Raw genomic sequence first — 25409 nt, 5'->3', positions numbered from 1 at the left:
AGCAAAATGTGGCACTTGTAAAATTATTTTAGATATGAACCAGCTTTTTACTGTGTTCATTGCTTCACCTGAATTGTTTTGAGGGGAAAGTAAAAGTATGTTTCACTGTGGAATATAGTAACAGTGATAGAAGCATCATCAAACCGGGACCTAGAAATGAGAATAGTGATCATTTACCAGGGACGGGCCCTGTTTCTGAAGCATTTCTTATTTATTTAATTACTTAATCCTCACTACCATCTTATAGATGAGACATAGGAAAGTTAAAGGATTTGCCCAAGTGCACAATGTAAGAAGCCAGGATTCAAAGTCAGGCCCACCATGGCTTCAGAGGGTGCACCCAAAGCCCCTAGGCAATGGCTTGGTCAGGAGATAGAGGTCATGATTAGCATTTAACATGTTAATGATGTTAATTAGCATCTTAACATTTTGTGCAAGTTGTCTAGGCTTTCTGTGCCCTGTTTTCAACTTATTATTAGCAGAATAATATCTATGCAACTTTTCTCATGAGAGAGAATTGAAGTAATAGTGGGAGTTTTCAAAAAATGAAATAATAATAGGTATTTATTGTACTTATTTATTATCATTGTTTATACTTCTTACAAAGTTTTAATATTATTTTGAATTTACTTGATATTTAGTCAAAAAATTTTTAAAGTGTTTATAAAAATTGGATTTGATTTCACATCTGACTATATGTTCAACAGGATACTAATGAAGAAACAAAACTCTTTATGAAAATATATGTGTTCAGGGTGGCACCTGTGGCTCAAAGGAGTAGGGTGCTGGCCCCATATACTGGAGGTGGTGGGTGCAAACCCGGCCCCAGCCAAAAACTGCAAAATAAATAAATAAATAAAATAAATAAATAGAGGGGGAGGGGCAAGATGGCCAACTGCAAGCAGCTTCCGAAAGAGGCTCCTCTCCGAAAGGGAAGATAACGTCCAAAAACACCCCAATTAAGCTGAAGACTGGGAACCTTCAGAGAGAGAAATGATAACTGCAGGTTACCTCTGCTGAGGTAAGCTGCGACTTCAAGAAACCAAGCTTCAGGTACAAAATTCATCTGAAAAGAAAAGTGTCCATCCCCTTCCCCAAGAAAACTGTGGTCTTTTTGTTCTTCTGTCTCCTTTCTTTTTTCTCTTCATCTGCTCCTTCAGGTTTTCTACACACAAACAGTGAACTGTGGACCTCTTGTCTCACCCTATGGGTGAGTGCTGTGGAAAGTGGGGACTACTTCCTCAGAGGGACCCGGCTGTGACTCTGAACATTCTCTCACTAGGCAGGAAAACTGAACTAAAGTCATCCCTGCCATTCCGAACTTCCAGGGAATGGAACACTTCCAGGGGGGAACACTCTTCCCCCCTTACCTGATGAACCAGAAGCCTAACCCCTGCTGAGACTGAGGGAGGAGGTTCTTGAGGAGTGCCCCCACTCCCTGTCTGCCGGACCAAGCGCTCCCCCCAGCAAGAGTCTCCAGAGGCCGTGCTGAGAACCCCCTGCTCCCCACCACCAGTGACTCTGCGGGTGCCCGCACAACCCAGCAACCCACACCCGTCCCGGCAAGGGGACTCCATGGGTGGCCATGATACCCAGCAACCCGTGCCCACCCTGGCCAGGGGACTCCGCCAGAAACCACGCAAACCAGCAACCCATGCCCCGCGCCCACTGGGCCTCCCCACACACAACCCGGCCAGGGACTCTGCTGACAAATGCAAGGCCCTGCGCCCGGCACCCACCAGGCCTCTGCTTGACCCGGCCAGCAACTCCGGGAGCCACGCAACCCATGTCCTCCATCCCATACCCTCCCTGCCTCCGCAGCAGCCCGCCTGTCTGACCAGGTACTCTGGTAGTCATGCGACCCGTGCCCTCCCTCCAGAGCCCTCCCTGCCTATGCATGGAGCCCTCCTCCTGGCCAGAGACTGCTGGAGCCTTGGGGTCCCTGTGCCAAATTCAACAGGCGCCAGGCACAAACAGAACCATGTGCAGCATCCCCCCGCCCTGTTGCTGGATCCGGCTGTGCCACACTCCAGAGCTGCTCCCATAGCTAGAACTCCCTGGCTGGGGCAGTCCCAGAGGAGCTAGCTACACAGGGTCACTCCCTACAAAGATCCAGCAATAATAAGAGTGATCCCGCCGGGTCTAATCTCAGAGAGACACCTCCCCAACTCTGACGACGGCCAGAGGCAATGGTGAAAAACAATCATGAGGTGGAATCAATGGAAATATTATTATTCATATGGCAATATGAATAATCAGAGTAGATCAACTCCCCAAAAAAACAACAAGGCAGACACAGTACAAGATCCCATGCATAAACAAATGGCTGAGATGTCAGAAACCAAATTTAGAATCTGGATAGCAAATAAGATCAAATTAGAATTCCAAGCAGCAATCCAAAAGATGTCTCAAGAATTCAACGAACTCAAACACCAAATGACCAATGATTTTGACACATTGAGACAAAAAGTTGCAGCCCTCAAAAAATCTGAGAAATATAGTAGAATCCCTCAGTAACAGAATGGAGCAAGTAGAAGAAAGGATTTCTGACACTGAAGACAAAGCTTTCGAACACTCCCAAATGTTCAAAGAGGAAGAGAAATGGAGGGGAAAAACAGATCATTCTCTCAGAGAGCTCTGGGATAATTTGAAGAAAATCAATATTCGCATTATAGGGATCCCCGAAAACGATGAAGTAACTTCACAAGGCACAGAGTCTTTTCTTCATGAGATTATGAAAGAGAACTTTCCCAGACATGCCAGGCGATTCTGAAATTCAGATAGCAGACAGTTTCAGAATGCCAGCATGACTCAACCTGAATAAGACATCCCCCACACACATCATAATCAATTTCACTAAAGGTAATATGAAGGAGAAAATTCTGAAAGCAGCCAGATGTAAGAAAACCTTAACCTAAAAGGGCAAGAATATTAGAATAACTGCTGATCTCTGCTGAAAACTTTCAAGCTAGAACAGGATGGTCATCGACTTTTAATCTTCTAAAACAAAATAACTTTCAGCCCAGGAGCCTGTACCCAGCTAAACTGAGTTTCATGTATGATAGATAAATTAAATACTTCAATGACATTCACATGTTGAAGAAATTTGCCATAACTAAACCAGCTCTCCAGGATATTCTCAGAACTATCCTCCATAAAGACCAGTGTAATCCTCCACCACAAAAGTAAACTCACCCAGAAACTTTTGATCAAATTCCAACTTCCACAGTCACAAAAGGATTAAAAATGTCCACTGGACTCTCAAAAGGCTTATCAATATTCTCAATTAATGTGAAAGGTTTAAACTGTCCTCTAAAGAGGCACAGGTTGGCTGACTGGATACAAAAACTCAAGCCAGATATCTGCTGCATAGAATAATCTCATCTTACCTTAAAAGATAAATATAGACTCAAGGTGAAGGGATGGTCATCTATATTCCAGGCAAATGGAAAGCAGAAAAAAGCAGGCATTGCAATCCTATTCACAGATACAATAGGCTTTAAACCAACCAAAATAAGGAAGGATAAGGATGGACACTTCATATTTGTTAAAGGTAATACTCAATATGATGAGATTTCAATTATAAATATTTATGCACCCAACCAGAATGCACCTCAATTTTTAAGAGAAACTCTAACAGACATGAGCAACTTGATTTCATCCAATTCCATAGTAGTCGGAGATTTTAACACCCCTTTAGCAGTGTTGGATAGATCCTCCAAAAAGAAGCTAAGCAAAGAAATTTTAGATTTAAACTTAACCATTCAACATCTGGATTTTACAGACATCTACAGGACATTTCATCCCAACAGAACTGAATACACATTCTTCCCATCAGCACGGAACATACTTCAAAATCAATCACATCCTAGGTCATAAGTCTAACCTCAGCAAATTTTAAAAAATAGAAATTATTTCTTGCATCTTCTCAGACCATCATGGAATAAAAGTTGAACTCAATAATAACAGGAGTCTGCATAGTCATACAAGAACATGGAAGCTAAATAACCTTGTGCTGAAGGATAGATGGGTCATAGATGAGATTAAGAAGGAAATTACCAAATTTCTGGAACAAAACCACAGTGAAGACACAAATTATCAGAACCTCTGGGATACTGCAAAAGGCAATCCTAAAAGGGAAATTTATAGCACTGCAAGCCTTCCTCAAGAAAATGGAAAGAGAGGAAGTTAACAACTTAATGGGACATCTCAAGCAACTGGAGAAGGAAGAACATTCCAACCCCAAACCCAGCAGAAGAAAAGAAATAACTAAAATAAGAGCAGAATTAAATGAAATTGAAAACAAAAGAATTATACAACAGATCAATAAATCAAAAAGTTGGTTTTTTGAAAAGGTCAATAAAATAGATAAACCTTTGGCTAACCTAACTAGGAAAAAAGAGTAAAATCTCTAATTTCATCAATCAGAAATGGTAAAGACGAAATAACAACAGACCCCTCAGAAATTCAAAACATCCTTAACACATATTACAAGAAACTTTACTCTCAGAAATATGAAAATCTGAAAGAAATCGACCACTACTTGGAAGTATGCCACCTACCAAGACTTAGCCAGAATGAAGTGGAAATGTTGAACAGGCCTATATCAAGTTCTGAAATAGCATCAACTATACAAAATCTCCCTAAAAAGAAAAGCCCAGGACCACATGACTTTATGTCAGAATTCTACCAAACCTTTAAAGAACTAGTACCTATATTACTAAACCTCTTCCAAAATATAGAAAAAGAAGGAATGCTACACAACACGTTCTATGAAGCAAACATCACTTTGATCCATAACCAGGGAAATACCCAACAAAAAATGAAAATTATAGACCAATATCACTAATGAATATTGATGCAAAAATACTCAATAAGATCCTAACAAACAGAATCCAACAACACATCAAACAAATTATACACCATTACTAAGTGGGCTTTATTCCAGTGTCTCAAGGCTGGTTCAATATACGTAAATCTATAAATGTAATTCAGCACATAAGCAAATTAAAAAATAGAGACCATATGATTCTCTCAATTGATGCAGAAAAAGCTTTTGACAATATCCAGCATCCCTTCATGATCAGAACACTTAAGAAAATTGGTATAGAAGGGGCATTTCTTAAACTAACAGAGGCCATCTACAGCAAACCCCCAGCCAATATCGCATTGAATGGAGTTAAATTGAAATAATTTCCACTTAGATCAGGAACCAGGCAAGGTTGCCCATTGTCTCCATTGCTCTTTAACATTGTAATGGAAGTTTTAACCATTGCAATTAGACAAGAAAAGGCCATCAAGGGTATCCAAATAGGGTCAGAAGAGATTAAACTTTCACTCTTCGCAGACAATATGATTGGATCTGGAAAACACCAGGGATTCTACTATAAAACTTTTAGAAGTGATCAAGGAATACAGCAGTGTCTTGGGCTACAAAATCAACACCCATAAATCTGTAGCCTTTATATATACCGACAATAGCCAAGCCAAAAAAACTCTATTCCTTTCACAGTAGTGCCAAAGAAGATGAAATATTTGGGAGTTTACCTAACAAAGGATGTGAAAGATCTCTATAAAGAGGACTATGAAACTTTAAGAAAAGAAATAGCTGAAGATGTTAACAAATGGAAAAACATACGATGCTCATGGCTGGGAAGAATCAACATTTTTAAAATTTCTATACTGCCCAAAGCAACATATAATTTTAATGCAATTCCTATTAAAGCTTCACTGTCATATTTTAATGATCTCAAAAAAATAATACTTCATTTTATATGGAATCAGAAAAAAACCTTGAATAGCCAAGACATTACTCAGAAACAAAAACAAAGCAGGAGGAATCACGCTACCAGACCTGAGACTATACTATAAATCAATAGTGATCAAAACAGCATGGTACTGGCACAAAAACAGAGAGATAGATGTCTGGAACAGAATAGAGAACCAAGAGATGAACCCAGCTACTTACAGTTATTTGATCTTTGACAAGCCAATTAAAAACATTCAGTGGGGAAAAGATTCCCTATTTAACAAGTGGTGCTGGGTAAACTGGCTGGCGACCTGTAGAAGACTGAAACTGGACCCACACCTTTCACCATTAACTAAGGTAGACTCTCACTGGATAAACTTAAGACATGAAACTATAAAAATACTTGAAGAAAGTGCAGGGAAAACTCTTGAAGGTATAGGCCTAGGTGAATATTTTATGAGGAGAATTCCACAGGCAATTGAAGCAGTATCAAAAATACACTTTGGGACCTGATCAAACTAAAAAGCTTCTGCACAGCCAAGAACACAGTAAGTAAAGCAAGCAGACAGCCCTCAGAATGGGAGAAGATATTTGCAGGTTATGTTTCCGACAAAGGTTTAATAACCAGAATCCACAGAGAACTCAAACGTATTAGCAAGAAAAGAACAAGTGATCCCATCTTAGGGTGGGCAAAGGACTTGAGGAGAAACTTCTCTAAAGAAGACTGGTGCATGGCCTACAGACACATGAAAAAATGCTCATCATTCTTAATCATCAGAGAAATGCAAATCAAAACTACTTTGAGATATCACCTAACTCCAGTAAGATTAGCCCACATCACAAAATCCCAAAACCAGAGATGTTGGCGTGGATGTGGAGAAAAGGGCACACTTCTACACTGCTGGTGGGAATGCACACTAATACATTCCTTTTGGAAGGATGTTTGGAGAATACTTAGAGATCAAAAAATAGACCTGCCATTTGATCCTATAATTCCTTTACTAGGTATATACCCAGAAGACCAAAAATCACAATATAACAAAGATATTTATTGCAGTTTATTGCAGTCCAATTCATAATTGCCAAGTCATGGAAGAAGCCCAAGTGCCCATCGACCCATGAATGGATTAATAAATCATGGTACATGTATACCATGGAATATTATGCAGCCTTAAACAAAGATGGAGACTTTACCTCTTTCATGTTTACATAGATGGAGCTGGAACATATTCTTCTTAGCAAAGTATCTCAAGAATGGAAGAAAAAGTATCCAATGTACTCAGCCCTACTATGAAGCTAATTTATAGCTTTCATATGAAGGCTGTAACCCAACTGTAGCAGAAGAATACAGGGAAAGGGCCAAGGGAGGGGAGGGGAGCAGGGAGGTTGGGGTGGAGGGAGGGTAATGTGTGGAGCCACACCTACAGTGCATCTTAGAATGGGTACAGGTGAAACTTACTAAATGCAGAATACAAATGTCTTCATACAATAACTAAGAAAATGCCATGAAGCCTATATTAAACAGTTTGATGAAAATATTTCAGATTGAGGGCAGTGCCTGTGGCTCAATGGGTAGGGCACCGGGCCCCATATGCCGAGAGTGGTGGGTTCAAACCCAGCCCCGGCCAAACTGCAACAAAAAAAAATAGCCGGGTGTTGTGGTGGGCGCCTGTAGTCCCAGCTGCTTGGGAGGCTGAGGCAAGAGAATCACCTAAGCCCAAGAGTTACAGGTTTCTGTGAGCCGTGTGACGTCATGGCACTCTACCCAAGGGTGGTAGAGTGAGACTCTGTCTCTACAAAAAAAAAAGAAAAAGAAAAGAAAATATTTCAGGTTGTATATGAAACCAGCACTTTGTACCCCTTGATTGCACTAATGTACACAGCTATGATTTAATAATAAAAAAAAAGAAAGGAAAAGAAAAAAGAGAAAAATGGCATGCTAAGTTTAAAATATTACCACCCAATAGAAAGGTAAGAAAAAAATAATATATATATATATATATATATATATATATGCATTCAATACAATAGAGGATAAAAATTAAAGAAAGAATATGAAATCATCCTGAAGAGAATTGTTTTGAAATTCAGATTTACCCTGAAAAATTATCCATCATGTATCTGCACTCAAAAATCAGTTTATAAATGTAAAGATAGCATGGAAGGGAAAAGCAAGGAAACACCAGACAGAAAAAAATTTAAGAAAATTACAATTATGGATATTATACTTCACAGCTATCTCAGTGTATTGACATTCTTCACCTAAGACATGTCATATTTATAGGTTCCCAACTTGGAAGGCATGTAGCAATTGACACGTAGCTCAGCTTATTAGAAGTGCAGGGCATCATATTTAAGTTTTCCTTTAACCTTTCTGCCACTTAATTTAAAATAAATAAAATCAAAATGTTAAAGGTGAGACAATAAAATAAAAAGCTTCCTGTGGAAGATTTTTTACCCTTCTCTCTTCACAGGGCAAAGCAGACAAGTTAATGTGGATTAATGTTTAAGTTTCTCAGCCAAGAGGGCAATGAATTAGAGTAGATCTAAAGAAAGACAGAACCAGCCACCTCACCAGAAAGCCTCTTCCCATCTCAATTTTTCTTTTTTTCCCAAAAAGAGAATTCTGAGGCTTCTATCTCAGCTTACGTTTATGTATCTCTAGCAAAACATTGTTTCCCTGAGGTTATTAAAGATTTCTGTAAGGCAAAGAAGTTTGGAGAATTTAAAAATGACATGAATTCTTGACAAATGGAAAATGATTTCATCAGAAGTGTAAGTGGATGAACTGAGAGAAGATGAGGTTTCCTGGAGTTTATGTCCAAAGTACATCTTTGAGGCATGTCAACACTACTTCACCCAGCTTTGTTTATGAAGCATTTTAACACTTTTCCGACTACACAGTGCAAAAGCAGCTGCTTTGTGAATTTAATTTTAGAGGAAGATGGGAAAGCTCTATAGAGCCAGGCAAGATATAAAATGGTTTATTTGGAAAACACAGACAAATATCACAATAAAACTAGACATGGTAAAAGACAATCTGTTTTCCCCTAGGGCTATTGTTTCACTTGTGGACCCATCCAATTCCCAAATTCCCAGTTGTTTTCTTTATTGAGATTATATATCCACCATTAACCTATTGGTGTGTTAAGAAAAAAGACATTTTAGCTAAAATGACTCTGGGCTAGAAGTCTCTGTTTCTTACCATCTTGAAAGAGTCCTACTCTACTGTGAGACTCTGAGTGCTTGGTAATGAGGAAAGACATTCTTAGGTTAACTAAATCAAATTATAGCCAACCCTCCGTATTCATGAGTCTTGCATCTATGGATTCAGCCAACCACCAGATAGAAAATGTCTGATAAAAAAATAAATAAAAAATAACAATGCAACAAGAATAATACACATAAAAATCTAATGTAGTACAACTATTTATATATCATTTATATTTCTTTTGGTATTATAAGTAATCTCAAGATGATTTAAATTATACAAAAGGATGTATATAGGTTACATGCAAATACTACATTATGCTATATCAGAGACTTGAATATCTATGGATTTTGGTATCCACAGGAGTCCTAGAACCAGTCCTCCATGGATTTCTATTGTTCAGAAATTGATCAATTATTACAGAGTTGTCTTGGTTTTTAAAATGCCTTTGACTTTCAAGTTACATCTCATTTACATTTATTTGTTTATTTTGTTGGAAGAGAGCAATGTTACTGGGACAGGAAGACACTCTTGTTTTTGGAATTGTGATCATGCATTCTTATTCTGTAGCCTGTTAAAACAAGATTGAAGGATACGTTGATTTCAGTAATTCCAGATAATTTCCATTTATTTTCTTTCCTAAAGGAGTTGAATTGTATTAAACATAGGCAAGTACTAGTTTTACACTACCAAACACAATAGATTATAAAGTGACCCTTTAAATGAGCTCCCTCAGTAGCATTCTAATAGCCAGCTACCCCACACTGACATATCTGAACATGGGGCCATCGGGATAACCCATGATACCTGTAGGACCATTATCTAAAGTTTGTGTTCTGGTACATCACAGTCCATAATGCTGTGTGGTAGAACTGCTTTTATTCCCTTTACTTCACTACACTTTAATTTTACAGTTTTTGGCCGGGGCTGGGTTTGAACCCGCTACCTCTGGCATATGGGGCCGGCACCCTACTCCCTTGAGCCACAGGCGTCGCCCCCACTATACTGTATTTAATTTTAAAGAAATAAATTAACACTAGAGAAATTACTAAGGTTTGGGATCACTTGTACCCCTACCCTCCAAAACCATAGTATTTTATAAATCCAGCTATAACTTTAATTACAAGGTATACTTTTTTGGAAAAAAAATCAATGACTTTTTATCTGTATATAACATGCTTTCCCCTTGCTTCCCACGCCATCCAATCTTCAAGGGTTTTATTTTTGTTTTTTTTTTTTTGTTTGTTTGTTTGTTTAAAGACAGGGGCTCACTTTGTCACCCTTGGTAGAGTGCTGTGGCTTCACAGCTCACAGCAACCCCCAACTACTGGGCTTAGGCGATTCTCTTGCCTCAGGCTTCTGAGTAGCTGGAACAACAGGTGCCCACCACAACGCCCGGCTATTTTTTTGTTGCAGTTTGGCCGGGGCCAGGTTCAAACCCACCACTCTCGGTACATGGGGCCGGCGCCCTACTCACTGAGCCACAGGCGCCGCCCCAATCTTCAAGGTTTTTTACCTGCCCTTTGTGCCGTTTGGTCGGCTTTCTGCCAGGACTGTTTATTCACCCTACCATTTCACATGGTGAGTCCTTGAGAACAGTTGTTGAAGCAACGGCCAATTGTTCGGAGGTTCTATGGAGAGTAGTTTATTTTGTTCCTGAACATCTATAAAGATAAACTTCATTGTGAATTAAGCCTTTTTAGTGACAGAGTAGATGATAACAGAACCCTATCAGGAGAAGTTCCCTGACCTCATTATTGCTAATGGATCCATGGTAATTGAACCTGTTGTGAAATCTCATATTCAGTTATACAGGATAATGAGTGACTCAAAACTTAACATGTCTCAGCTATCGTCCTTATGATAGGAATTGTACAGCCTCTTTCAAAAGTGAAAGAAAGTTTTAAGTAGAGTGGTTCACTTTTATGTCCAAACAAAAGTTATCAACAATATTCAGACTGACCTGATTTTAAATATCTGATTTTAAAATATGACAGAAATGCTCTTTAACTTTATATTTCACTCTCCTTTTGTAGGAAAGTTAGGACAGGTTTATTCATATTTAAGTGTTAATTCTGGAATTCTAAAAGTATGCAAATGGCATTTGTCTTTAGATTCACAAAAACTCTAGATATTCAGAGTTTGAATTATTTAAACTCCCACAACACATGCACTTTTGCTTTTCAAGCATGAGTTATAATTTAATTAAAAACTTCTGGTGCATTGCTAGCATTTTAAATATTAATATGTTCCATGGATCACTTTCGATTATCTACTGTCTTAAAATTCTTGAAGATGTCAGATTTTTAAGATTCCCAAAGTTGCACTTGGAATTGTCTGTTGAGGCAAAGGGGACTGTGATAATTACACACATCCATTAGGATCAGCAGAGGAGATAAACTTTGGGGAGGCTTAATGGGCACGTCTAAGTGACAGCTAGCAAAGAGCATTTGGCATGATTAAGGATGGATTTGAATGCAGTTGAAAATATACTCTCATTATGGACACCCACTGGAAGTTGCACTACAAATGTTAAATTCCCCAGAAGAAGAGTGGTGTGGCAGGGAAGCTTTGAAATCCACTGTGGCCATCATCCAAATTATTCTCTTTCCTTTATGTCTTTCTGCTGTCAGAATCACTTTGTGATGCCCAATTCAACTCCCTACATCTCTGAAAAGAGGCAACCTGTTGATTCATCTCTGTTTCAGACTGTCCGGAGGTACATCAAGGATTGGCTGGAAAGAAAGAAGCCTCCTTTCGGTGCCGTCAGCAGCAGTGTGCTCCTCATGATCATCTACACAACCTTCTGTGACACCTTCTCTAACCCAAATATTGACCTGGACAAGTTCAGCCTTGTTGTCATACTATTCATAAGTAAGTTAGAAATGGGCTATCTTGGCCATCCCTCAGTCTCCTCAATAGCAGAGGGTAGGAAGCTTTGTTCTCCAGATTCATTTCTAATGCCAATTTGAGTAAAAATACTTAGTTTCATATCATAATTACTCAGAGATGTTATTGTATGTTTTTATTCTGTTAAACATCAGGTATACACTGAAGATCTTAATCTCCTTTGTTTTTTGTGTCTGATGCACTATTTTGTGACTTACAATAGTGGATATCAGATGAGGGAAGCCTTAATATCTGTCAAATGTACATGTTAGATTGAACACTTTGTCATCAATTTAATTTATTGTAACTTTGAATTGATCCCACCCCTTATTGTGACTTAAAAACAGAATTTTTAATATGTAATGCTATTATTTTGTAAGTAAAATAATTTGGCTGCATTGGTTAAACTGTGAATACTTACACATATTTTCTAATAAAATATACCCAAAGCAGTATCATATCATTTTGAGAAGCAGCATACTATCAACTTCAGGTAACTGTAAAGGCTCAAAATGTAACCTTTGTTTTGTTTATCCTATAATACCAAAGACAACTTTTATTAATGTTGTAATGTCAAAGAATCTTTTGCTATTAAAGCCAAGATGAGTTATTTCAAAGTATATATTCTATGCTACCACATTTATGTTATTTGCTATAAATACTCATAATATCACCCAGGTCTGCCTGAATTGACCAAATTAGCCATTTCTTAAATCAAAGAGGGTTCTAGATTTTTTTCTGAGCAGTCGATAGCAAAGATTGTTTTGGGGGATATCATCAGTAGAAACAGGGCGAGTCCTACTAATTTAAATGATGCTATCAGTTTAGCAATATCTGTTTCTTTGGTTTATTCATTTGTTTTTCTTTTTGAGTTCCTTAAGTTTCAGATAAAACTAAACATGCCAGTAAATATGCTAGAGACAATGCTTTAAAAGTGCTAATTTAGATTCAATCTTTTTTTTTTTCAGTATTTTCTATTCAGCTGAGTTTTATGCTTTTAACCTTCATCTTTTCAACAAGGTAAGTGATTTGGTATCTCTTGTTGTTAGTTTCTGAAAAGAGGAATCATGCTCCTACTTGGCTACTGTGCAACTTTGCTGTTCTATTTTTTCTTCTGTCTCCCTGACCATTCTTCCTCTTGCCACCCTCAAATTGTAGACATGACAAAGGATCTGTCCTTGGTCCTTACCTCATCTATGCGCGTAATGCGCTTGGGCAGCCCCCTCCATTCCACTGGCTCGAGCTGTTAGCTTGACACTGATCATTTTCAAGTCTAGACCTACCGTTCCAATGTTTTGCCTGAGTTCCAGCCTTATTTGTCACCTGTCATGAAAATATCTTCACCTGACTGTCAAAACTATGACTTCAGACTCAAGATGTTCAAAATGGGTTAATCTTTTTCCCCCAAAATTCCTCTTTCTCTCTCATTTCTTCACTTATTTTTAGTGGAACCACCATCCTCAGAGGTACTCAAACTGGAATCCTTCACTTTGTTACTTTTTAAATTTCTCAATCCTGCCTCTGTAATATTTTTTCTGTTCCCAAAGCCACTTCCATAATTCTCTTGTTGCTTCTTTTCTCCCTAGACTATTGCAATGGATATCTTACTGGTCACTCCATTTCTAGGCCAGACTTTTCCTATGCATTTCATCCTATCTCCAGTAACTAAAAGTTCAGAGATAATGACTCTTGGGGCAAATCTCTTCAGTGGTTATTCAGTGCCTATAGAATGAAGTTCATTTTGGAGGGCAAGGCCCCTCCAGTGTATTTTCCAATCTGGTGAGCCACTACTACTAGAATTCATGCTGTATCTAAGCTTTAGACTGAGGTAAAACCTTGGCTGTTCCCTGGAAGAACCTTATACTTTCTCATTTCTGTCCTTGGCTATCCCCATGTCCAAATTGGTCTCCATGTCTTAATTTAGCTTTCTTGTTCTTAAAGTATCACCTCAAATCTAGTTTCTTCTACCTCGATTAGATATGCAGAAAATATTCTTAAACCTTTGGTGTGAACATATTTCTCTCATGGTGTGAGAAATTTACCATGGTGGATGCCACACTTAGGACCTGATTCCGATCCTGAAGGATTTTGTATACTTAGCATACCCTCTGATAGCGAAGGGTTCTCTGAGTGGGACAGTAAGCCAACCTGTAGTCAATTCAAAGAAGAAAGCACTTTCTGAAGAGGGTGGTAAAGCAAGGCCCCGGGAAGAGATGGAGTTTTACGTGAACCACAAATTATGGCCAGTTGATCATTGATACCAAAAGGGGGTTCTTGCTGGGACAAGAAGCAGTAATGCAAACATAGACACACACGTGAAAAAAATAAAACATGGTGGGACGGTAGGAGTAGAGGAAGATTAAAAATAATAAGAGTAAGTGGAAAGGTAGACTTCAGCCAGATCGTAGACCCTCAAACACCAGGTGATAGCAGTGAGTCCACATTCCCTTGTGTGTGGCCTAGACTGTTTATAAGGGTGGAAGTCAGAGCAGTCAGTGGTTCAGGCCTCACATTACGCACTTGGCTCTTATAGCACTTGGTATAGCAGGAGGTTGATTGTGAACAATCAATATTAACTTATTGATTGATGTAATTTGAAGCATTTTCCCAAGCTAGAGATTGTGATTTATGAAGTAAGAGTAAAGCCTGGAGCCATTAAGTCTCAGAGAAAATGTGACTTAATTGGGTGAGTCTGAGAGTAGGAGCTGTTTAAAGTTCTTTTTGTAAATGGCTTATTGTGTCACCTTAGAAAAGATACTTGCCTTTCTGTGGCTTTTTGTTTGCTGGTCCTTGTGGCAAACATGGTTATGAGCCCCCCTCATCCTATCTAGACTAGGTGGGAGGCAGATATCCTGTTAGTGGCCGAAAACACCCTTGAAAAGAAAGAGCATGAACAGCCACCACGGGGACAGCTTTGGGAGGCCGGGGCTGGGGAGGCGGTGGTATCATACCTATACGACCTCCTGAAATTAAGAATATTCAACATGGAGTATACCGGACTTTCAGAAGGATGTGCAGTTTTGAGATCCTTCTTTTCTGGCGTGTTCTGCCTTCACTAAAGTTCCATTGCATTTTGAACTTCCTCAACCCCCTGCACGTTCTTTGATAAACAGAACAAGGAATCATTGCGATTATGCTCTGGGACAAAAGTTGTGAAGCCCCGAATATTTCATTAAAATGTAGGAATTATTAAAATGATCAAAATTTGGAAGATGATTTTCATATTGTTTTCATGATGCGAGACCCTATAGCTCTTGAGGTTTTATTGGCGGAATGAAAGATGCTGAAGTGTATCGAATTCTGCTCCACACCAGGTGCTGTCCTAGGGCCTATGTTATTTCATGAAAGCCTGGCATCCCAGACAGTGATATTATGCACTCTCACCGCTATTTTGCAAGTAAAGACCCATGCTTAGAGTAGTTTAGTTTGGTAACTTGCCTAAATTCAGATTGTAGTAGTTTAGTAAATTAACCAAAATCAGGTGGCAAGCAGTATGCCTAGAATTGAAATCCATTTCCCTTGGACTTTTCCACTGTACTAAACTATTTCATTGCCTTTTTTTTTTTTTTTGTTCTGTTTCCCAAGCTAGAGTGCAATAACATCATCATCCACATAGCTCAATGCAGACTCAACTCCTGGGCTCAAGTGATCCTCCAGCCTTGAGTAGCTAAGACTATAGGCATGTGCCACAATTTTTTTTTTTTTTACTTTAGAGACTGGGTCTCACTCTTGCTCAGGCTGGTCTCAAACTCCTGGTCTTAATGATCCTTCCTCCTGAACCCTCCCAAAGTGCTAGGATTACAGGTATGAGCCACCATGCCTGGTCTCAATTGCTTTTTAAATTTATAATACCTATTTTAGTTAGGGAATTATCAAAAGCGTTTGAAGAAATTCTTCAGGTTTACACACAAATAAATAAATTAGGCAAAGATACCAAGAGTTTAAATGAGGACCCACTAGTTTGTACTTTTTGAGTACCATTTGCATTGTCTGCTTTTTGTTCCTTCCCACTTAAAATTAGTGAAATTGCCCTGTATGTGTATGTATGTATGTGCCTTTTTTTTTTTTTTCAGTGTTTCCTTACCAATTCAGTAAGTCTAAAACCAATTTGGATGTCAGAGGCAAAAATCTCAGCATGGAGATCAGTGTGTCCCATGGTTGGCGGTGTGTATGTGTATGGGGGTGTGGGTGTGGGTGGTGCAGAGGCTACTGCACTCTCGTGAGAGAACTTCAGCAGAAAGCTGGAAGAGACCCAGCCCAGGAAATTCAGCTGTCCTACAACACTCTGCATAACTGGTCAGCATTTCTTAGATTTACTGACCTAATATGTTACCATGCCAGTGACCATTTAAAACATAGTTGAGGGTGATTATTCTGTGTTCTCGTTTGTCTATCTACAGAATAAGGTCCAGGTGAAAAATTTCAGTTCTGTAGTCAAGCAGACTTGGGATTCAGTCCTATTTAATAATTTTGTGCCCTTTGTCAATTTTCATATGTACAAATGAAGATAGTAATGATACCTACCTACCTAGGATCATTTAGAGAATTAAATAAAATGTATTGAAAACCTTCAGCATAATACCTAGCACACAGCCAGTGTTCAATAGATGTTAGCTACTGTAAAATATTTGTCATATCAAAATCCTTTATATTATATGAAAAACTAAGGGTAAAAGAAGGGGAATTAGCTTTGCTAGCTTTGTAATACATCATTTTTTACTTTTCTCTGTTGCTAGGAAATGAGAGTTGATTCATCAGGCTAAGACTCAGCTATCCATAGCGACCTCAGCTTTCTGCAACTTTGGGAAGCTGTCAAAAGTTTTTTAAAAAGTTAAAAAAGAAATAGAGCTGTAACTGAGAATCTTAAAATTTATAAAAACATAGTAGAACTTTCATAGTTGGCCACCTCCCTATATCAACCACCTCCTTAAGTTGGCCTAATTTTCCTAGACCGGACATGTGGACATGTGCCGCATGTACATATCAGTACAGTAGACCCATGTTGACCACCTCTGCATGTTGACCAGTTTGTTACAGTCCTGTGAGTGGTCGACGGACAGAGGTTCTACCTTGTATAAAAGATGGTTTGGTAGGCTAATAACTAGAGTAACAGAAACCTAGATTGTCACTAGAGTGATAAAAGAAACTTAAAGAAAGAAGGAAGAAAGCAAACATTTAAATATTTGTATAGCTGTTTAATTCTTATCAGTACATTTTGGTGGGATGTCTCAGTAGGCCTCTCAGCACAGCTCCAAGAGAAAGAGGGTGGACTGCAGGGCGGCAGAGGGAGAAGGGAGGCAGGGAAGTAAAACAGACATTGTCATGAATTGTAGTCTCCTTACCATTTCAGAGATGGAGCAGGTAAGCCTTGGAGCTCTGGGTAACTTGTTTAGTGCCACATAGCTGTTGACGGACGAGGTCTTCTCTGAAAATGAGCAAAGACAAGCACAGGGGCAAAGGTTAACAAAGGAAAGTATTTCACATGGAAGTTTTCCCCTCTAAAAACAGTGGGCTTACACAGAACTATCTCAAAGGAGCTTTTCTACTCTACGTTCTGTGATTCCACTAGTAAAACCTGACATGTTTTCCTTTGTGGGTACTGCAAAGGAAGGCAAAATAAATATTATGTGGAAAACACTGATTGAAAGCTTTGAAAAAGAGAATAAAAAGACTAGTTGGGAAGAAATGGAAATAAACATCTCAGGGGAAGCCAAAGTGATCAAAAGAATCACTAAAAACAGGATAAAAAGAAGATCAATATTAAAAAGAGATAAGGTAGAGTTAGAAAATAAATAGTAATGTGATTCCTTTCAAGAATGTGCGCAGACACAGTAGAGATATTAATCACTAAAGGTAATGATAGTCATTACTGCTTGAATGTAATATGCAGGACACTTTGTTTTCTGTGCACTGTCATGACCTTGTGCCATGAAGCCTCCCTTGACAGAGTATGACTAAATGTTGGGTTGCTTACCAAGATAGCTGCTCTGACTCATTAAATTTTGTAGGGTTTTTTTTTTTTAATACATTTTCTTTCACAGAAGTTGAACTTTTGTCTACAATTTAGGATAGCCAACTAACTAGTTGTGTGACTTTAGAGAAGTTGTTTAACCTCTTTGTCCCTCAAGTTCACTTTTTGGACCTACAGGACAATAGTACTATCTACCTTATAGGGCCGTTCTGAGAAGGAAGTAATATTGGATGCAAAGTGCCAGAAAAGTGCTCAGTGACACTGACTGCTGTGGTGATCATCGTCATTGTGGACGGAGGGTGGATGGAGGGTTCAGTGAGCATCTGCTCTGTTCATTGTCCCTGAGATCTGTGATGTAGAGCATTCTGGTACCATACAGCTAAAGTACAGGTCCACCCTACTGAGGGGGAATATTGTTATTAACCTTAACTATTCCATTTTCATGCCCTAAGGTTCTAATCCTCCCTTCTCCCTGATGGAGTTGGTATCGTTAGGGCTATGAAGCAGTGTTCTAACTCAAGCCAGAAATCTCCCAGTGTGGGCCTAGCTTCCGTCTCCTCACCTGAAGCAGGACAGTGAGCGTCTATAGCAGGTGCCCTGCTTAGCCACCCTGTGAATGCTGCTCTGATGGCCCTAGCAGCCAGCGCTGCTGACGGCCCCAGCAGCCAGCGCTGCTTTGACGTCCCGCGGTCAGCGCTGCTCTGATGACTGGCAGCCAGTGCCAGATGAAGTCAGTGCTCCTTGGCCAGAGAGAGACCTGGACATTTTAGAAATGTGCTACAGTCTGGGAAAGAACAAGATACCAGGCAGAACACAGCTCACTAAAGGAGAAGTGTATTGCCAGCACCTCTAGGAAGAAAACGAAACTGCATAAACACAGATGCAGCAACCACTGGTTATAAACAAGGGCAACAAAAGACTGAAAAGGCCTTTGAACCTTTACTGACACTGCAAGTGGTGCTGGAAAAGTGCCCAACCAGGCCAGGTGGTAACACTGCGTGTTCTCCGCTGCAGGCCGGAGCTCCCCCCTGCACAAGTGTTTTCTTCCTTGTGAATTGGCTGCATGTCATATTCTACGATCTGCCTATTTCAAGCTTTCCCAGTTTCTTTGGGAACTCTGCGTGGATGAGTGACGTGTCTTACCCTTTTTAAATAAGGGAAATCTCTGCCATAAGTTGCCTTTGCTTTCCCATTCTGTACCTGAAAATTTCTGTTTTTCACTGGCCCTTTCTACTGTTGCTTCCAGCTGAGAGAGGATAGGAAATGCCCCTCTCTAGCGGATTCTTTCAGTCTAGTCCTCTCAGTTACCTGTCTGCTGCATCTTCACTCTTTCTCTGTAATCATGTTCAGATGGCCCATGTCCCTTTTCTTCTCTTCACCAGGTTTGTTGAAAACACAGTCCTCACTACTATGAATCCACCGCACTTCACAAGCAATCCCTTGGTCTCCTCCCCAAGCCTCTTCAGGCCTTCTCTTCCATTTTCTGTTCCATTAATGCTTTAATGTTCCTCTCAGTCTATAGGATCAAAGCTTATCATTTCTCTTTAATTCCTCCTCCTCTTTCAAAGCAATAATAATAATAGCAACTAGTGTATATTAAATACACTGTGCCAAATTCTTTTTTTTTTTTTTTTCAATTTCAGCATTTCTTTTTTTTTTTTTTTTTTTTTTTATTGTTGGGGATTCATTGAGGGTACAATAAGCCAGGTTACACTGATTGCAATTGTCAGGCAAAGTCCCTCTTGCAATCATGTCTTGCCCCCATAAAGTGTGACACACACCAAGGCCCCACCCACCTCCCTCCTTCCCTCTTTCTGTTCCCCCCCCATAACCATAATTGTCATTAATTGTCCTCATATCAAAATTGAGTACATAGGATTCATGAAGCATTGATTTATCCTCACCATCACACTAAGAGGCAGGCAGGATTATCCCCATTTTATATAGAAGCAAAAGGATGGTCTGGATTTAAACTCAAGTGTTTGCCCCCAAAGCCTGTGCTCTTAAGCTGTTTGGAGGGAATATTGCAGAGAGGTTAACAGTTGGCAAAATTATTCCATCCCCACATCTCTTGCCACCATCTTCTGTCCTCTCAGTGAATCTTCAGGTCCTTTTGGCTCCCTGCTTCCTGCCCAGCCTCACCATCTTCAGTGTCATACTACACAGTGGGATTATCCTCCTTAACAGTGGGTCTGATCATGTCAGTCTACTGTCCCAAACCCTTCAGCAGTTCCCCTCCCATCTCATCACATCCATACTCCCGGTCACCAGCCAGCATCCCTGCACGTAACTCAGCCCGAAAGGTCTACTCTTAGCCCACTGCCCCGCACTCCCATACTGCAGTCTCATTGTCCCTTACCTAAGACATCTACACGTGCCAAAACCTATTCTTTAAGGCCCAGCTCAATTATTATTTCCTCCAAGAAGATTCTCTTATGCTCCACTATCACCTCCCACTTTCCCCACCAAGTTAGAGGTAACCCTTTGCCCTCCACAGCAAATCACTTTTCTTCTTTGTCTCTCTCTCTCCTCTCTCAAATGCAGCAGAACCTCTGTAAGTTGACCACCTATGGGACTATAGCAAACTGGTCAACACACAGAGGTGGTAGGCATAAGGAACTAGGCCTACTGTACTGATATGTTCAGGTGGTGCATGTCCAGTCTATGAAAATTACATCAACTTCAGGAGGTGGTCAGGCAGGTGGTCAGCTGTGGTGTTCTACTGTGTATCTGTTTTCCTGTCATGTCTCAGCCCATGCATTTACAGACCCTCATACAGCTCTTTCCCCTACCATAAGGAGTAAAGGGATGAAGAAATATGTCAGCCATGTAGTGCAATGTTTAAAACACAAATGGGATATCACAGTGTAAATAGAAGACTAAAATGTGGAAACAGTCAGGCAATTTTATTCCCAAGTGAAACACAGGGGAGAATATCACCTGAGGTGAAACACAAAAATTTCACTTTGGAAAGTTGTTATCAAGGAAGAGCTGGAAATAAGACTAGTTAGGAAGCAGGAACATACGTGCCTTTCAAAAAAGAGACCAAAGGGCCGTTGATATATTCTCCTGACACAAGCACAGGGAATGAAGAGGAGTAGAGGGCTCTTCTCCCTCTAGAGAGTATAGAACAGAGACAATAGGATGTGGGATCTATTTAGGGAAGATGTTTCTCCTGGCAAACGTTATGCATGGAGATGGCGGTTACTAAGGGAGATCGCAGATCTCCTTCATAAGAGATCTTTAAAATTGGGTCGATTGTTATTAATATAACTGCAACTGTACTGTGCAGTTTCTGGAGTATTTTCCCATTTGCTAACTAAATCTTTTGTCAGAATTCGGGGAAGGTAGTGAATAGCCTCACTTTACTGTCAAACCCTGATTCCTGCAAAAAGAAATCATTTCCAAAATATAAAGGCACAATAACAACAATCATATTTCTAACCTTTTAGCCTAATGGTTCTCTAAATCTTTCTGATGTAAAATAGGAAATCTGATAATGATATCCAGCCCTAGTACTGACCCCCCCCACCCCATAACAGGTAGTCAGTTTTGGCTAAGCTAGATTTTTTTGTTATACTTAACACATTACATAACCATAGCAGAACATAGCAGTTATAAACATAGGAGCCAGACTGTTTGAATCTTGGCTCTGTCACTTTAAAGCAATGGGCTCTGAGTAAGTTACACAGTTCTGTGTTCCTTAGTTTTCTTATTTTCACATAGGGACATTGTGTTACTTACCTTTGGGGTTGTTGTCTTTACCTATAAAGACCCAGGAGAAGTACCTAATACACAGGTCCCTGTTCAAAAAGTAATAATTTATTGCTTTTACTAAAACATATGATGTTACATATTTTGTTCATACCAGGTATTTCTCAAAAGTGTGTGTTTGCTACCAAAAGAATGTGTTGCTTTTTGAAATAAGCATTTTTGGAGGTACATTAACTCCATCAAGCCTCTGGGTAGTATCAAGAGATTACCTAGAGACCTAGCTATAAGAATTTTTGCTGCATCATTTTCCTAAAGTCCTGTGATCTTAGGAGACCTCCACCACACATTTTTAAAACTGTTCTCCTTTTCATGGATAAATGACTCAGAAGTGATTCTCTAAAAAACAAAAAATTAAGACACTTCTGTACATTTGGAAGTAGAATTACTTCTGTCATCAGGATTGATCCAAGGGATGTTAACATGAAGGTAGGTCCTGCATTTGATTTCAGATATGTTATACAGGCTTTTATAAAAGTATTTATAAAAACTTTTTCCTGTCCCTAGGAATAATTCGGGCTTCACACCAGCAGACACAGTGGCTATCATTTTCTGTTCCACACACAAGTCCCTCACATTGGGTAAGTGATTCAGAGAGTTAAAAACCGTATGTTAACCTCATGTAGTTACTGTTCAGTGACTTTGAGACTCAAAGAACTCTTATAAAGTAAGTGGAATAGAGTACTTATCTACTCTGGTAGATGAAGAACAATAGCAAAGTGAGGATGGCTTATTATTTTGAAATACTGTTATTTGATCAAATCAATCTCAAAGAGTCTAAATTTTACAGCATAGAATTTAGCCTAATTTGTAATCATGTTTTCAATTCTGAAAGATTATCAATGTGGAATGTTAACATTAGAGCTTGGGTAGGGGTAGACATAGGAAAGGAGGCTGCTTGTAAAAAAGGAATTGGCAAAACATTTGCTTTAAAAGACTCTACAGTTGTCTCTGGAAAATGTTAATGAAAGGGAAGCTTAAAGCAAAGTGGGAATGTTCATACTCTAGTTTAATATTGGCATTACTTTGAAGTTCATTTCCAAATGTTATGTTATTTCTCTAAAGAAACAACATAATTAGTATTAACTCAATCAGATTAGCACTAAAAGTGGAACAAGTATTTATTTAACAGATAAAAATGGAGTAAGGAAAAAAGTGCTATTTTCTACGTAGCTTTACCTGATTTAGTGGCATTATCCCAATAACCTATTAGACATCCAGAATCTAGAGTCATTAAAAGTCATTGAGCACTTAGAAGCTTTAATGAAACATACATCATTCACAAACTGCTTGAGGTGGTGGACAGGTTATGACAAAACCTCATATTAAAAATTCTTCCACATTTTTGTCATGTGTAAGACTGGAGAGTTATGACATGGCTCTAAGCCTCCTCATGTTAAAGAAACTCACTCCCTAAGCTAGATATGAAGCCATCTCATAATGTTTTTGCAAGTCCCAAGCATAGTAGTCTGACAGAGTCTACTATCAGTCTTATCAGATTTGGAAAATGATTTAGAAATTAGACAAAGTGTTAAGGAGCCATTGCTGTTTAGAGCTTTAGCTTATTTGAATAAATTATATATCTACCATCCAGGCCTTGAAGTGTTTTTGGTTTTCTTTGTAATCATCATCAAACTGAAGTTGAAATAGCCTTGGAAGCCATATTCTAATCCTGATTTTGTAACCCCAGACAAATCAATCAACCTCCCTAAACCTTGCTTTTTCATCTGTGAAATGGGCAGAATAACATTCACTTTGTTAGGTGCCTCGCACAGTGCTTGGTAGACCACAGGTAGCCAATACATGACAAAGTGTGCTCAGTAGTTATGCCATGAAAAGATTACTGTGGACTAAATGAGCTAGCCCATCTTCAAGCTTGCTGTGCTACCCCACACATAGTGGGTGCTCTGGAACCTTAGCTACTATTGTTCATTATTAATAACTATAATAACAGTTATAAATGTGTTGCCACTCCCAGAGTTCCAGTCCCCTGATCCCTGTCTTCTAGGTTTTCCTGTAACAAGTGTTTAGTGATTGACCTCAGAGAAGTCATCATGTTCTTTCCCATGCGTGTTGTTGAGGTATGATATCTGGTGTTCCCGGTCTTCTAAAAACTAAAGCACTTTTACAAAGTGAGGAAATCCAGAGGTGGTTGCTGCCAGACTCCTCTGACGGAGAGTGCAGGGGTCAAATGCCCGCATCCCTTGTGTACTTGCTGAACCACAGCTGCGACAAATACATGTCTGCATATCTTCGTTGGGCTTTTAGACCCTACCCAGGGATTTACTTTTGTATGAAAAACCAAAATGGATTTCATTTGTTCTCTACAGTGTTCTCCTGTGCTGTGTTCAGCAAAGAGCAAGACGTACACCCAGGAAGCATATTGCAATGCCATCAGCGCTCTTTTCTTTTCTATAAGCAAAATACCTACCCATTCAATCCTTTTTTCTTATTTTTTTCTTTTCATTTTTCTTAATCCCAAAGCTATACTCTTCTGTTTTTTATTTCTGAAAGACGATTTTCAGGCAAGCATATAGGTCGTCTGATCTAATAGGTTTACTAAAAAGGATTAGTTCACTTGGATTTTCGTTTGCTTGTGCAGTGTTCACCCATGAAGTACATATTTAGATCCTCTAATAAGATTCTGTATTAGTTGGTTATCTAAGTAACCAGGTAGTATAAATGCTTACTTTCTTTGATAGCATGACACACCTAAGCTCTCTTGGAATTATAAGACTTACCTAATCTATAAATATTCACCCTGGCTCTTATACTGATACTTCCCCAGGCCTCAGTGCCTGTGGCCCTAAGATCAGGTAATTATACCTCCAATTCAAATAATCTGTTATGCCTTAATCATACCTGGCTTCCTTCCCGCAGTCTCCTAGATAGCATTTATACAAGTGGCCTCTTAGATGCTTCCTTTATCTCAGAGAGATCGCCCTATTTCCACATATAACAAGGGGATGTCTATTGTTAGAACGGCCTTGCTAAGCCCTACAAATTTACTGTATCCATTGTCACAAGGTCCAACGCATGTTTCCCTCTACTGGTGACCTGCCCGCACTGGTACAGAGGTTATGCCAGGACAATGACCTGAGCTACAAGCTAATGATTCTAATAGAAATTTTTGTCTGCATGGAAATGAAAGAACATCACACAGAGTATGAAGAATTCAGAGTATGGGCGGCACTTGTGGCTCAGTGAGTAGGGCACCGGTCCCATATGCCGGAGGTGGCAGGTTCAAACCCAGCCCCGGCCAAAAAAAAAAAAAAAAAACACACACAAAAAAAAAAATTCGGAGTATGAAGAAAACTGAGGAAAATTTCAGCTAATATCACTCAGAGTTATATTTTGTGTCACTTCTCACACTAAAAAGAAATACAACATATTATAATATTCCTATTTGGCACTTTAAAATATATATCTTTCCCATTGCAGTTGCCATCATAATATTTCTTCTAATGATTTTACATATATATAACATCTCAAAACAGAATACATTAAGTAAAACTTACAAAATGTCATTCATTTTTATGTCCTGTATTTGTATTTAAGAATAAATTATTGTAGGCCAAGTGGTAACCATGTAACTAATGGACCACAGATAAAATCTCTTGCTTGAGAAGCTTTCTGAGTATTCTCTTGTATATACACCTTCAATTTATTTTATTGTTCTTGTTTCTGTCCTCTCTCAATCTCTTCCTTGTACTTGCATCTACACACATCCTGAATTTGATTCATGGCTTTTATTAGTGCATTTGCCATTGATTGATTAGTTCTTCATATTAGTACTTTTTCTATTGATTGATTGCAGA

General features: G+C 39.1%; 1 protein-coding gene across 1 annotated transcript in view; it reads left to right on the top strand.

Moving 5' to 3' along the window:
* SLC10A7 (solute carrier family 10 member 7) overlaps nucleotides 1-25409 on the top strand; it is a 333888-nt gene that overhangs the window by 280465 nt on the left and 28014 nt on the right. The window contains exons 8-10 of the mRNA XM_053582250.1: nucleotides 11669-11834; nucleotides 12818-12869; nucleotides 22099-22172. Of these exons, the coding sequence (XP_053438225.1) occupies nucleotides 11669-11834; nucleotides 12818-12869; nucleotides 22099-22172 (292 nt within the window). The remainder of the gene's footprint in view (nucleotides 1-11668; nucleotides 11835-12817; nucleotides 12870-22098; nucleotides 22173-25409) is intronic.

The sequence above is a fragment of the Nycticebus coucang genome, chromosome 1, assembly GCF_027406575.1.
Source record: "Nycticebus coucang isolate mNycCou1 chromosome 1, mNycCou1.pri, whole genome shotgun sequence".
In the NCBI taxonomy this organism is placed as follows: Eukaryota; Metazoa; Chordata; class Mammalia; order Primates; family Lorisidae; genus Nycticebus; species Nycticebus coucang.
The sequence above is the reverse complement of the archived record's forward strand: the minus strand, read 5'-3'. Positions and strand labels throughout refer to the sequence as shown.